General features: G+C 32.2%; 1 protein-coding gene across 1 annotated transcript in view; it reads right to left on the bottom strand.

Annotated features, from left to right (window-relative positions):
- LOC150102188 (nuclear RNA export factor 1-like) overlaps positions 1-14,823 on the bottom strand; it is a 195,317-nt gene that overhangs the window by 66,142 nt on the left and 114,352 nt on the right. The window contains exons 13-16 of the mRNA XM_090398890.1: positions 8,014-8,050; positions 3,919-3,987; positions 2,710-2,762; positions 2,525-2,585 (exon numbers count right to left, since the gene is read on the bottom strand). Coding sequence (XP_090255016.1) covers positions 2,525-2,585; positions 2,710-2,762; positions 3,919-3,987; positions 8,014-8,050 — 220 coding nt within the window. The remainder of the gene's footprint in view (positions 1-2,524; positions 2,586-2,709; positions 2,763-3,918; positions 3,988-8,013; positions 8,051-14,823) is intronic.

The following is a 14,823-nucleotide window of genomic DNA, read 5'->3' as shown; positions in this document are numbered from 1 at the left end:
TGGATATTACATTTAAAATTGTAAATTCTGTTCGTGGAAAAGCCCTGCAACGGCGGTTATTTAAATTACAGGCAGATGATGATAGGGAACTTCTGCTGTACAATAATGTTCACTGGCTCAGCAGAAGTAAATTTTTAGAAAGATTTCATGTATTAATTAATGATATAAAAATTTTTCTTGATGAAAAAGGAGATATTTATCCACAATTGAGTGATAAAAGATGGTTGTTACACTTATCATTTTAGTAAATTTCTGTACAAAATTAAGCAATTTAAATACAAGGTAGAGATAAAAATTTAATTGATATGTTAAGTTCAATAAAAACTTTCCAACAATACTTTTATTAAAGAAAAATATAAATGACTGCGAATTTAGACATCTCCCAATAATTATTAAAAATGTTTGAACAAAATCAAGAAATGCTTTGCTGTGATTTAAAAGAATTTATTTGTTAAATAGAATTAGTTGAGGAAGAAATAAATTCAAGATTTAAAGATTTTAATAAAACTGAAATGATTGTAACTGTTATCAATAATCCATTTCAAGAAAACTTGAACATCACAGAAATTTCAAATAAAATTAGTGGGCTGCTTGATATAAACCAAGCTGAAGTAGAACTTGAGATAATAAACATTCAGAATAGTTTACATTTAAAATCAATAAATAATGAAGTCATTTGGAAGTATACACATGAAAAATTTCCAATATTAACTGATATTGTGCAAAAAATTCTGTCGTGTTTCAGATCGATACTTGTCAGAATCCGCTTTTTCAAATATGAACGTCATAAAAATCAATTAAGAAACAAAATTACAAATGATCATTTGGATGATTGTCTGCGATTGGCCACTTCTTCATATCAACCTGACTATGAAAATATTGCGATGTCCAAACAATGCCAAATTTCACATTAACTTTTTTTTTTTTTTAATCAACCAGCATTTCCTGTAACTTGTGAGTTTGTAATCAATCTGTTGTTTTTTCTAAGTTTGGTTTTCCAAAATAGAGAAATAAATATTTTATTCTGGAAAGATATATCAAGAGGAGTACGACAAGGATGTACCCTCTCACCTCTGCTTTTCAATATACATATAAATGAAATATTAACAATCTGGAAACAGCATAACCCATTTGATATACAAATGACCCTGCAAATGAAGATAGATACACTACTATTTGCAGATGATCAAATAGTATTAGCTACATCAGAAGATGACTTACAAAGATCATTAAAAACATTAAATGATATCTCAAAGCAATATAATATGACAATATCTAAAGAAAAAACAAAAATAATGGCATTCGAAGGAGAAAACCTAATAAGAAGTAAAATAGTGATAGATAATAAAATACTAGAACAAGTAAACACTTTTGGGATGTGATCTATCATACGAAGAAGAAAAAGACAGACATTAAAATATCAAACTTTGTCAAAGTAAACGGCAAAATAAATAATATATTTAAGCCATCCCTAGTACAAAAACAAACTAGAATCAGACTATATAATGTCTTGTCAAAACCAACTCTACAATATGGAAGCGAAACATGGATCATGAAAAGGAAAGATGAAAAACGAATTCAAACAGCAGAAATGAAGTTCCTCAGAAAAACAGCTGGATATACCAAGTGCGACCACAAAATAAATGAAGAAATCTTACAATCCCTGAAAATAAAACCAATTAATTACTACATAAGACAGTATAAACAAAAATGGAACATTTAAATTGAATGGACAACAGCAGACTACCAAAAATATTATACAGATACAAAATAAGTGGAAAAAGAAGAATCGGAAGACCAAGAAAGAGATGGCATGAGACCAGAACAGGCCACTTGGCCTAAATTCCATGTTAGGAAGAAGAATATTTTATTCCTATATTGTATTAAAATAATTAAAAAGTGATAAATAAATGTTTAAATACACAAATAAAGTTTTTAGGGCTGGGAGAGTGGGTCCTCCGAAGCGAGTGAGCGCAGTTAACTGCATAGTTGTGCGTAATCAGATATCAGGTTGGGGAACATGATCTATATAAGAGAGTAGATTGCTGAATAACTTGGTATAGAAAAGTAACTCGCAAGGTCGAACACCACTGACCTAGGTTGTTCCTAGCATGTTGTTGCCAGATACAGAACATCTGCTATATGGTGGTTTGAGATCACCTATACTTTCATCACCTGTTTTCATTTTTATATATGCTAAACAAAGAAGAAAACTACTGATTTTTGGGAAAAAATAATGGAAGTTTCATTTTATGTTCCCTATCACAGCAGCAGAATCAGTTATACAGATATATCAAAACTCTCTCTGATTCCTGAAGCCAGCCCACCTTCCTTAGAATTATGGTTTCTGCAGATATTGAGTCCTGTTGCTTCCCTCAGATCTAGTTAATTCTGTTTAAATTAACAGTCGTTTCGTTAACAATTTAAAAATAAGGCAATCTTTACAATGTTAGTCCCAACTGGCAATTCTTTTAAATTTAAATGTAGTATGGAAATGTAGAGTGAAATGTATACTAAAACTTACCTGATCATGGTATGCATCCAACAATTTCTGTCGATCACCAGAATCATATATAGTATAATACCTAAAATAATAATCAATTACCATAAGTAAATAACAAACCATAATAAATTACTATTGTTCCAATTCAAATATGCAAAAAGGAAAAAAAAATTCTAAGCATGCTAGAATACAAAATCAAATCTTACTGTTCAAGGAATGGAACAATCATTGCTTGGATATCAGGAGGTATAAAGCTTCCCTGTATAAAAAATGAAATAGGAAAATGAGATTTTAGCAGAAATATTATAATAAGAAGCAATGTTATAAACTGCATAATTATTATACTATACCTAATTTTTAAGAATGTTACAATATGTTATCACCTCATTTGTTCAAGGATCAAAGATGTAAAAAGGATGATTATGGCACACTGCTCATTTCTATAAATATCCTATAAATACATACCACTCTGCTGTTTCACTTACTGTACCTTACTGTACTATATGAAGAACAATCTATCTTTATCCAGCATTTATTCAGTGCAAACTACTTTTCCATTATAAACTTGGTTGGATGAAATCTATATGCAAAGATTAAAACTGAGTCACTTTGTTCCTAAAACAATTCTCTCTCTCTCACTCACACATACACACACCAAGGAAACCTATAAAAAATCCACTGGGTCAGCAACAGTTTTCTTTTTGAAAAGCTCTCTCTTTCCCTCTTGCTTTTTTTTTTTTTTTTTTAACACAATGACGACATACTGTCCGATGATAGATGCGAGACCCCTCGGCACTTCTGCACATGGCAGCAAATCCATTCCGATAATAGGGTAATCAATGCATTTTGTGGGATGCATGTTTATTATTATACATCAGGAAATTAGCTTTTCTTTTATGAAAATTCTAGTTTTTAAAGTGGTAACTATTTTCCTTGTATAACAGTTGGAAATTTTACGTATAAAACACATGATTTTGTGTGTTAGTGATGAATTTGTACATTGCCTTATTCCTTTCTCCCCTTCAACATGAATCGACTCTTCTTGGCAATCTGCCAGCCAGGATTCCTGCATCTGTGGTCGGACAGGATAAGATTAAATAAATTTAATGACTAGAACCCGAGATATACCAAAATAGAAAAAATACTATTTATTATTTGAGTGCACAACTAGTTTTGTTTTCTTAGAAAACTTCAGTGGGTGTGTAACATAAAAAGAGAAATATAAAAATATACATTACAACAGGCAGCTATAAATTAACTTGCAAATGTCTTTCTGACATTTGAATATATATATATTTTTTTCTTCTTCTAAACTTTATCTATATCTCACACAAATTTAGGTATAATTATTAAAATTAAATTTACAAAAAAAGAATCACTGCACATTAACAATTCAAATAATCAAAAATTCTTGCCTTTGATGGAGGTAATATTTCAACAGTTCCTAAATCAAACACGTTAGGAGGCGGCAACTGTTCACCATCCTGCAAAATATTAAACAGTATTAGATAATATACATACCTTATATTTATTATGAATCATTATGCATTTAACATAGGTAAGTTTCCTTTGATATTCTGAGTGATGTCCCAATTTTGGAGCATATTAAGAATTTTGCACACATGAAAGGATAAAAATGCATGAAAGCAATAATAGTAATAATGTTCCATGTAGCATTTCATTTGAGGCTATCTGGTATAAAGTGGAGGCTAACGATATGAAATATTATATGATGAGGTGATGCTAGAGACCAGGGGTTGGCAACAGGCAGCCTGCATGCAGCCCAAAAGTGCATTTTTGGCAGCCCATAAAAAGATTGACCATACTTACATGGCATGTGAACCGTATGTTGAATTATTTAAATAATACATTTTATAATATGAATAATAAATTAAAAATAATTTTATACATATACCTCATGCTCTCGCCGTGCAACTTGGTGCGCGTCAACCTTGTGAGCCATCATGAGTAGGGATAACAAAGGCGACTTCATCGAAAGACAACTGACATTTTGGCATATTAACCATTAAGCAACGATTTTATTTAGAAAATGTCCAAAAATTTTATTGATGCTTACCAAAAAGCAGGGAGACACACATATTGTGATGCACAAACTATATTACTTTGTTTTTACGTGATAAATTTTCATTGAGTTTCATATCCTCATCAAATTCCTGCAAAGTACCGTCAAGGTGTACAGGATATGATAGTACTACATGAAAAATTTACATCATTACTAACTTCCTATCTACAATTTTCCTCCAAATCAGTCTCTTACTTGTCAAGACTCCAACATTATCAGATTCTATATATCTATCGTCTAAGGCACTTTGTACCGTATCAATCCACCTATATCTTGGTCTTCCTCTGGGTCGTTTTCCTGCCAACGTGGCAGAGAACACTTGTTTTGCTAATCTTTCCTCGCCCATTCTGTTTAAGTGACCATACCACCGGAGATAGTTCTACTAATGCATTCCTGGATGCTGACAATGTCTAGTTCTTTCCTAATATCCTTGTTTTTAATATGATATTGCCATTGATGCCATCTGTTCACACCTCTAATCTTTCTCAGCACTCTCATATCTGAAGTCTCTAGTCTTTGGTCAAGTGTTTTACTTCTGACCAGGCTCTCAGATCCATAAGTTAAAACTGGTTTGACGACTGTCTTCTATACAGCTAATTTAGTGTTACGATTAATTTCTCTCTTATACCATATGAATTTATTCAATCGACTTTGTTGATTTTGTTGTCTATTTCCATATTTAATTTAATATCTTCACTAAAAATTGTGCCTAAGTAGCTGAAATGTTTTACTTGTTCCACAGGTTCTCCATTCACAACACAGTTGACATTTTCAATGATTCTGCCTATTTTCATTGTCTTTGTCTTTTTATTGCTGACCTTCATACCATATCTATTACAACAGCTATTCAATTTAGTCAGAGAATCTTGCAGACTTGTAGCGGATTTATTTAGAAGTATAACATCATCCGCATAAAGCAAAGAGCTGACATTAACATCTCCAATTTTGATATCAGATTTAATATCACTTTCCTTCATAATGTGATCCATATAGATAATGAATAATATACATCCTTGTTTTCACACCAGATTTAATATCAAACCATCTTCCTGTACTTCCTTCAATTCTAACTGCTGACTTACAACTCAAATAAAGACTAAGTATTGCTTGATATAATGCCCCATTGACACCATATAATGTGTATTGAATAGCTTCTCTCTTGGCACCTTGTCATATGCCTTTTCCAGATCTACAAAACTTAAATACAGATGTTTATATTTCCATGATTTCTCAGCTATTTCTCATAAATGAAAATCTGATCCTCACAGCCTCTATTTGGCCTGAATCCATCTTGTTCTTCACCAACCTTTTCTTCCACAATCCTTTTCAATCATTTCCCAAGTATACTGGCATAAATCTTACCAGGAACACTCAGTAGGGAAATACCTCTTTAATTCTCAGATTCAGTTTTATTTCCCTTTTTATATATGCACACTATGAGAGCTCTACTCCAATCGTCGGGAATTTGTCCCTCTGTCCAGGCCTTCTGAACTATGCAGTAAGACTTTTATACCACCATACTTCAGCATTTCTGGTCGAATATCATCTACTCCTGCTGCCTTTCCACATTTTAAGCCTTTGATGGCTTTTTCTACTTCAAGTATGGATATGTATTCCTGACTGTATGTCTGTTGAGTGTTTTTTTACCACTGTGCTATCACTGCTTGTTTCATTTAGCAATTTCTCAAAGTAATTATTCCATACTTCAAGGATATCTTTTTCTCCCGTTTTCATGTCACCTTTATCATCTCTGACTCCTTTTACAGTACTCATTCCTCCATTTCTAAGCTTCTTCAACAATCCCCAAATATTTTGCCACCTTCTTGATATTTATTTTCTATGTTCTTCCCAAAGTCCTCCCATGACTTGTTCAGCTAGTTTTACACAGTGTTTAGCTTTCTTACATTTGTCTTTGTATTTCTGATAGCACAAACTGACTTATTTGCCAGGAACTTTTGATATGCTTTCTTCTTTTCCTTCACTGCCACTTTAGCTTCGTGTGTCCCCCCCCCACGGAGTTCTGATTTTTCTATTCTTGGAGACCATCTCACCAGATGCCTCTCTTGCTGAATCAATCAGGGTTTTCCTCAAGGCTTGCCACTGAATCTCCAAGGTTTGGTTCCAGTTCTCAAACTCTTTCATATTTTCTTCAATATTCTTTGTGTATTTTAGTCTACAGTTCACATCTGAGAACTGCTCAACTTTTATTCACTTTTAAAACTTTCTTACATGTTATTCTTTTCAATATGAAATTAAATTTTATCCACCAATTTCAAATCCTCTGGTGTCCTGCACCAGGGAGAAAATATCACTATAAACAATAACATAGTCAATGGCACTTTTCTTATTCCTTGCCTCTTCTCTCCATGTGAATTTGTGTACATTTTTATGTTGGAACATTGTGTTAGTAATAACCAGTCCATGTCCTGAACAGAAATCCAACAGGTATTTCCCATTATTAGTTTTACTCTTTTCTCCAAATTTTTCCAAATTATTTTTGTATGTCTGACTTTCATTTCCTACTGTGCTATTTAGATCCCCAAAAAGGACCAACTTTTCATTGTGCAAGTTACTTTCTCTAAAGCCTCAAAAAAATTCCTCCACTTCTACATTAGAAGAACCTTCTGTGGGACAATAGGTATGATCTGTCCAGTTCCCCATACTCATATTTGCCCACATCTACTCTACTTGATATTGTTTGCCATTCAAGAAGATTAGCCTATTTAGTGTTGAATACTATGGCTACTCCTTTTCCTTGACTGTCATTGCCTGAATATAACATTTTGTATTTATTGCTCAGAAAGATCTCATTAGTTTTTGTCTTTTTTTTTTTTTGTTTCAGTCACCCCTATTATGTCGATCTGGTACTTATCTAATTCCTCAGCTAGCTCCATTTCTTTGCCATTCAGGCTTCTTATGTTGACAGTACCGATCTTTAACTCTGCTGATATTGAGTTGGGGTGTGCTATCAGATTTGTTCCAATAGCTGACCTTTCGCTGTCCACCCTGGTTCTCTGGCAAAAACAACGGGGGCCTTGTTTAACCGGGCGACGCCTCAGCCCGCATGAAATTTTGTCATGCTGCACCATCATTTTGTATTTTGGTTTAAGCCAATAAGAATACAATTTGGTTGGCTAAATCATAAATTGTCAGCTCATCCTCGTTTGTTCAGTATCCAGGTAGATACTCAACAGGGTGCACCACGAGAAGGTGAGTATTGGACATTAGGTCACAAGCCGCGTTTGGTTCTCTGCATTTTTAAAGGCTATGTGCAGGTCTCTCTCCTCTCAGTTATACAGCTTTAATAACCTAACTTTGTTTATAATATATGTATAATAAAGGCAAGTTTTTTATAGTAAAAGACTAACTTGTTGCTGAGTAAAAATGTATCTTTTAAAAAATTATAACATTTCAAATAAGTACTTACTAATCGAATGACCTTTGGCAATCTGTCGCGTACAGCACTGAAATACACAACACATGCAAATTTCTTCAAAATTATTAAAATGAATTTATGTATACATACATATGTGTGACTTTTTTTTAAGTAAGAAAATATATAAATTTGTAATATCACATTTATTATCCACAATAATCATTGTTTTTCACATGAGATAATAGGCCTAAGTTTAATTCAGTAAGCTTTATGAATCATCTTGGTAGTAGTTAGTTGATTATAAATATAACTAGCAGAATTCAGAAACCTGAAAATTTATCATTCAGTTTAATTCCAATTTTCAATCACTGAATTGGCAATGTATCCAAGTTTATATTTCAAGCACATTTATTTTATATGAACACCATAATATATTACTTATCCATATCATTTGCTATAAAGGAACAGATATACAAATAAGGAGAGTATAACAAATTAATAAATAATCTAAGCAAGTGTGCATCTGTTATCACTCATTTTAATTAACAACAACTGAGTAACAAATGTGAGAATTTCATTTCCATAAAATGTTTGCTTGCCCAAGTAGCAAAGGGCATATTCAGTATGAAACTCAAACAAGCACAAATAACAAAATGAAGACTCAACAACAAAAACATATGAGCAACACATAAATTAAATAGGCATGGTCAAGTACTTAGAGGCCCTAACAACATTTTTTAAACAAGTGATATACTGTGTGTGTGTGTGTGTGTAAACAAACTATTGGCTATGGCAAGATGCATGAAAAAAAGAATAATTTCCTATTTAGGGAGGAGAAAATTCAGTCCATTTATATTCAGATCAGGAAGATGAAGTCTCAAAGAACTTCTTTGTACAAACATTCTATGAGAGAACAGCATTTACATAGGATTTTGGTCTTCTTCCAACAGATATAATGTTTGATGAGATGACATTTCTGCAAGCTCAGAATATTCAGGCTCAAGGAATCTAATATAGTCAAGATGAACTCTATAGCCATTAATGACCTTGTTTACATAGCACAAAGTGAAGCTGTTAAACAGGAAAGTGATCTTAGTAACATTTATGTGTGTCTTCTTCTGAGATTAACAACCTCAGAAGAAGACAATGAGTAAGTTCAATGGATGAGTTTTAATGTTGCTAGATTTTTGACAAGGATGGTCATATGAACTGAGTAATGGATATAATGTGGTGTGGTTTTCATCCCACCCCTCAAAAAAAAAAAAAAAAAAAAAAACCTATAGGCAAACATTTGGATGACCAAGAATAAGGTCTAAAATTAAATACAATGATCCTTTTCTACTTCAAGGGTATGCAAGGATGAACAGCATTAATCTTTATAATGAAATATTGAAGTTCAGAAGGAAAATAATGCCACACTGCAAAAAATATTATTCAGATATCCATACAGATGAAAAGCTTAGGATAGACATTATCAAGCATTTGTTCACATTGTTCCATAGAGTAGTTTACAAGGGTCATATAAAGAGGACTACTCATGGCAGTAACTTCTATTTGGTAAAACTTGTTCTGACAAGCAAAGTACCAAATGGATGACAAAATCAAAGAATATCTGGGGAAAGCCTTGTCGGAATAATTCTGATATTTCATCTAAAGGAATATTTGTGAAGAGAGAGAGAGACAATATCTAGGCTGATTAAAAGATTACCAGGGCAGAGACCAAGTCTTGAGAAGTGCATGTTTAAAAAATTTTGTTATAAGAGTTATAATGGCATTAAAATAGGCTTCTGTAATGCTCAGAGATATTGCTAAGAACAGGAACATTGAGTTAAATGTACTAATTTGAATTTAATATTGAATATACCCTTGTACTTAGACAAAAAGTTTATGGAAAGAAAAATTCTCACATAAGTTACTCTGCTATTAATTATTGTGTTTAATTCAATGTCTGCTTACATTCATCTTCTTCACAATATTTCTCATATTTTGACATGGGATCATATGAAGAATTTTTTCTTTTCTTTTTTTCCAGTTAGGACAGAAATATATGCACTGTATTCAGAAAATGTTTCAGTACTTAAACAGAAAATGATAACATTCCATTTAAATGATATACATCACATTTTTAATAATTTTATTATACGCCATGAAGAAAATGTGGCAATGTAAAAAATTAAGTTCTACTTAATGCACCATGCCCAATATTTAGTTTGGGACTCTTCTCATTACCAGTATAAATTTTTGTTTTGCAACTGCAGATAACAAAACACTTTGGAAATCAGCTTTCATTAATTGGTCTCCAGCAAGAACCACACATAAAAATTATTGTATTTCATTTTATAAAATGACAAAACATTGGTTCTTCTTAGATCAGTATTAAGCCTTTGCATGCTTGTTGAAATGGATTGTTTTTAGAATTAAAGGTGGGATAGCTAAGGTCATGAGATGTTTTGCACAAGAAAAACCAGAACTTCTAGAGGTGGTGGTGGTGGGGGGGGATTCTGACTACTTGACCTGTGATCGACTGACTTGGCTTCAGTTAAAAAGACCATCATAGGTGTTTCCTACTAAAGCTTAAATGTGGTTTAATGGAAACAGAATATCTCGTAACAACTGCCAGTCTGTTGGCTGAGTGGTTAACATACCCATTCTCCAATCGACAGGCTGTGGGTTTGAATCCTCCCATAGGCATGGATGTTTGTGATGGAACAAGAATTTCATTGTCCTGGTGTGTGACAAAAAAAAAAAAAAAAAAAAATGATAAAAATAGAACAAAAAATCCTTAGCCCACCTGTGGTACAAAATGTACTGGTTTGCATATAACCTTATGTGGGCAGGAGCAACATAAAAAACAGACTAGAACAATCCTTTAAAAAAATTTGCGTGGTACCATGATACTGATAATATTCATTAATTTACACATCACAAATCTTTTTATTCAGTCTCAAAATACTGAAAAATAAAAAAATATTATATTTTGAAATACTCAGCCATATAAAAGAACAGTTCTGTACATTTATATTACTGAAGAATGCTGAATAATTTACACTTTAAATTTTACAAGTTTAAAGGCAAATTAATATAACTTCATCAATATCAAATTCCTGATATGTACACACTCAGGTGTACATATCAGTAATACCACAAGGAATGCTAACAATGTCAAGTTCTTTCATAATATCCTCATTTTTAATATGATACTGCCATCTGTTTGCTCTGCAAACCTTTCTCAAAACTCATATCTACAGTTTTCAGTCTTTGATCAAGTGTTTTATTTCTAACCCAGTTCTCAGATCCATAAATTAAAACTGAGTTGAACACTCTGTATTGAATACAGCTAATTAAGTGTTTTGACTAATTTCTTTCTTATTCCATATAAATTTATTCATTTGACTTCCTATCATACTAGCTTTATTAATTCTATGGTCTATTTCCATATTTAATTTGCCTTCTTCACCAAAAATTGTGACTAAATAGCTGAAATGAAATGTTTCACTTGTTCTACAGGTTCACCATTCAGGATACAATTAATGTTTTCAATGTTTCTGCCCATTTTCATTGTTTTTTATTGCTGATGTTCATACCAAATTTATCACAACAGTTATTCCATTTAAGTCAGGGAATCTTACAGACTTGCACTAGATTTCTTCAGAAGTGTAACATCATTTGCATAAAGTAAAGAGCTAAGATTAACATCAATTTTAATATCAGATTTAATAACATTTTCCTTAATAATGTGATCCATATAGATAATGAATAACAGTGGAGATAATATGTGCCCTTGTCGCACACTGATTTTACTCAAGCCTCAATTAAAACCTCACCTAAAAACTGTGTTCCTTAATATCTTCTAGAGAAAACTGAAATTTTACTTATTTTTTTAAAGAAAATAACATGAAAAAAAAAATGCACTTAAAAAGCTACTGCCAATATAAGAAAACATGCTTTCGTCATACTTTTAAAAGATAAAATATATGTGGAATGTGAAATCCAATCATTCAGTGGGCAATAATCTATAATTGAGTGTGATAAAATTCTCAAAAAATCTTAGTTAAATACCATATTTATTTAAATATAAGTTATTCTCAAATGCAAGTTGCTTTTGGGATTTGATACAAGAATAAGATTTATTTCAAACATCTTTATATTTCAAAATTTTCTATTTAAACCAACTAAAATCAGAAAAACGTGTTTTAGAATCATTTCACAAGATGGGTGCTGCAATACTAATTTGTATTACTCTTGTTTGATTCACATTTATAAATATTATCTGTCTGCCATCCTTACGCAAGTGCTCAAATCACTACTACCAGTTTCCTTTTTGATATGCATCAACTTCTGAGTTCTCCAAATAATATCACATAAAAAAAGAACTGTTTATGAAAAAAAAAAAAAACCCAAATTCAATATAAAGTCGAGATATGCCATCAACCTATTTAGTGATACTTTTAGCAGTGTTCGAAAGGTTCATTTATTGCAATAATATGTTAATTCATTACAATAAATTAATTGGAATTAACATTCATTAGATGTCATACCATTAAAAGTAATGACCACATCAATTTCAACTTGCTAGTTACAACTTCAGTTGTTCAGCTAAGATGAATTGTTTTGGATTGTTTCAAGTACCAACAAATTACATATGCTAAACAATTTTTCTGTTTTCCAATACAGAAAATCCTTCTAATTGAAGACAAAAACTCAACTTTAGACAGTTCTGCCACTGGCAGGTAGATGCCAATACTTATTCTGTTGTGCTCTCAGTTAAATGAGAAATACTGAATAGTTAAATAATATGTTCTTATGCTACTTTTGTGACAAAGAGCAATATTGTTAAACAACATTTAACTGAGATTGTGTTGTTTTCTGGTGCACATTTGTTGGTTGCAGTGTTAATTTTCACAGCTATATGGAGTTCTTGATGATTATAAATATTATAATTTATGGTTCATTTTCTGTAAGCATCTGGCAGTTCTTCCCCCCTCCTCTTTCCAATATAGTTTGTATATAAAATCTTAGCAAATTAAATTACAAACATTACTGAGAGATATTACCAGTAATATCAAGACTGCATGTATAGAAAATTCTAAAATTACCTCAAAATCTCAAACCAAAAATGAATTGCCTTATATTCAGATAAATATGGTATTAAATAAAAATTATAAAACCTATAGACTACAACTATGATGATACTGTGACTGTGAGGTTTTACTGAAGCTTAGAGGCACTGTGCCAGCAAAAGAGGTCCACATTTCAAATCTCTCCATTTGGATCTTTGGTTATTCTGAAACTGAACTAGAAGTAAGTTGAACAGGATATAGATGAGTCATACTAATTAAGTAGCATTCCTAATAAGTAATAAAAAGATTTAAGTATCCCAAATGTTATTATGATATTTACTATTAATTTTATTATCCATTACACATTAAAACATTTTAATTGCATATGTGCAATTAAAATTTAATTAAGCCTTATGTAAGTATTTTTACTTTAACAAAAATAACAAAGTTCAAACATTAATGAAATAATTATAAAAGTATGTTTAATTTAAAAAAAAATTACTAAAAATTTAGGTTTAGAATCATAACATTCAGCCAAATGCAAACAACTTGGTTTAATGGATAATGAATGATTCCAATTTACAAACACATTTTTCACTGATCTTGAGGTGGCGCTAGCAACACATTGTCAACATCCAGTTACATCTGCAGAAGTATGCATGAAATCAGGAAAGTTAATAACTTTAAAGATATTTGCTTAAGAGTAGGATAAGATGTTCAAAACAATCTCAGCAAATATTATTTGACTCTCTTTCCAGGAATGTATGCTAACAAATGATTATACAATTAATGATCCCACAAATGGGACTAACAAATAAGGAGAAGCTGTGCTGCCATTGTTAAACTTTTATGTCTAGAATACTAAGATTCCACTTATCATCGTTTAACAGGCAAAGACCCTATAAGAAATTTAAATATATGCTTGTTTCTAAGTATGTGTTGTTGTGCTCTTTGTATAATATTGAATACATTAGTTTAAAAGGAAAAGAATTGTGAAATAACTCAAGGAGACATTATTTACTTGATAAAAGAACAATATATATATATATATATATATATATATGAAAAAAAAAACCAATGATAAGTGTAAGTTAATAATATTGATTTAGAGTTGATATTACCTTTGATGTAAAATAACTTGCAAGAGAAACGGCAAAGATAATCTGTGTGAACAAAAGCTCAAAGTTTGGGGGCAAACAGATGGTTGCCTCCGGCAGTCACATGCTCATGGCACATGAAGAAAACAAGCGAAGAGAGAATGGATGTTGTGAGGTCAGACTCATGTGACGAAGATCCTATGTGCTGGATGAACAACCTAAGTTGCAGAAATTGCTGGTAGAGAGGAGATATAAAAGGGTTAGGACCCCCCCCCCACTCCCTCTCTTTTCGTTTCCCCCCTCGTTGTTGACCTGTTCTCTTGGTGCTGGGTCTTCGTTGGATGGACGGTTGCGGGAGGAACTCCATTCCTGAGCGCTCAGATGATGTTTCTGCAGGAAACCTAGTCACAGACACCCGGAAGGCAGCAACAGCAGCAGCAGGCCATGCCTTCCTATGAAAATCCACTCTCAAACCAGTGGTTTGGTTATGCTATGTCGATGATGTGTTTGCTATTTGGCCACATTGTCCAGACACATTGGATACATTTTTGGCACATTTAAATAGCCAAAACCCTAAAATCCACTTCACAATGGAACAGGAAGCTAATGCCTGTCTGCCCTACCTGATACACAAATCACATGGCTTCAAAATGGTTCCTTATCTTTTTCGGTTTATAGAAAACCCACACATACTGGTAGATATT

The sequence above is a fragment of the Typopeltis vanoorti genome, chromosome 10 (assembly GCF_054136105.1).
Source record: "Typopeltis vanoorti isolate ZY-2024b chromosome 10, IOZ_Tvanoo_1.0, whole genome shotgun sequence".
NCBI classification, from domain to species: Eukaryota; Metazoa; Arthropoda; class Arachnida; order Uropygi; family Thelyphonidae; genus Typopeltis; species Typopeltis vanoorti.
This window is presented reverse-complemented; position numbering and strand designations above follow the sequence as displayed.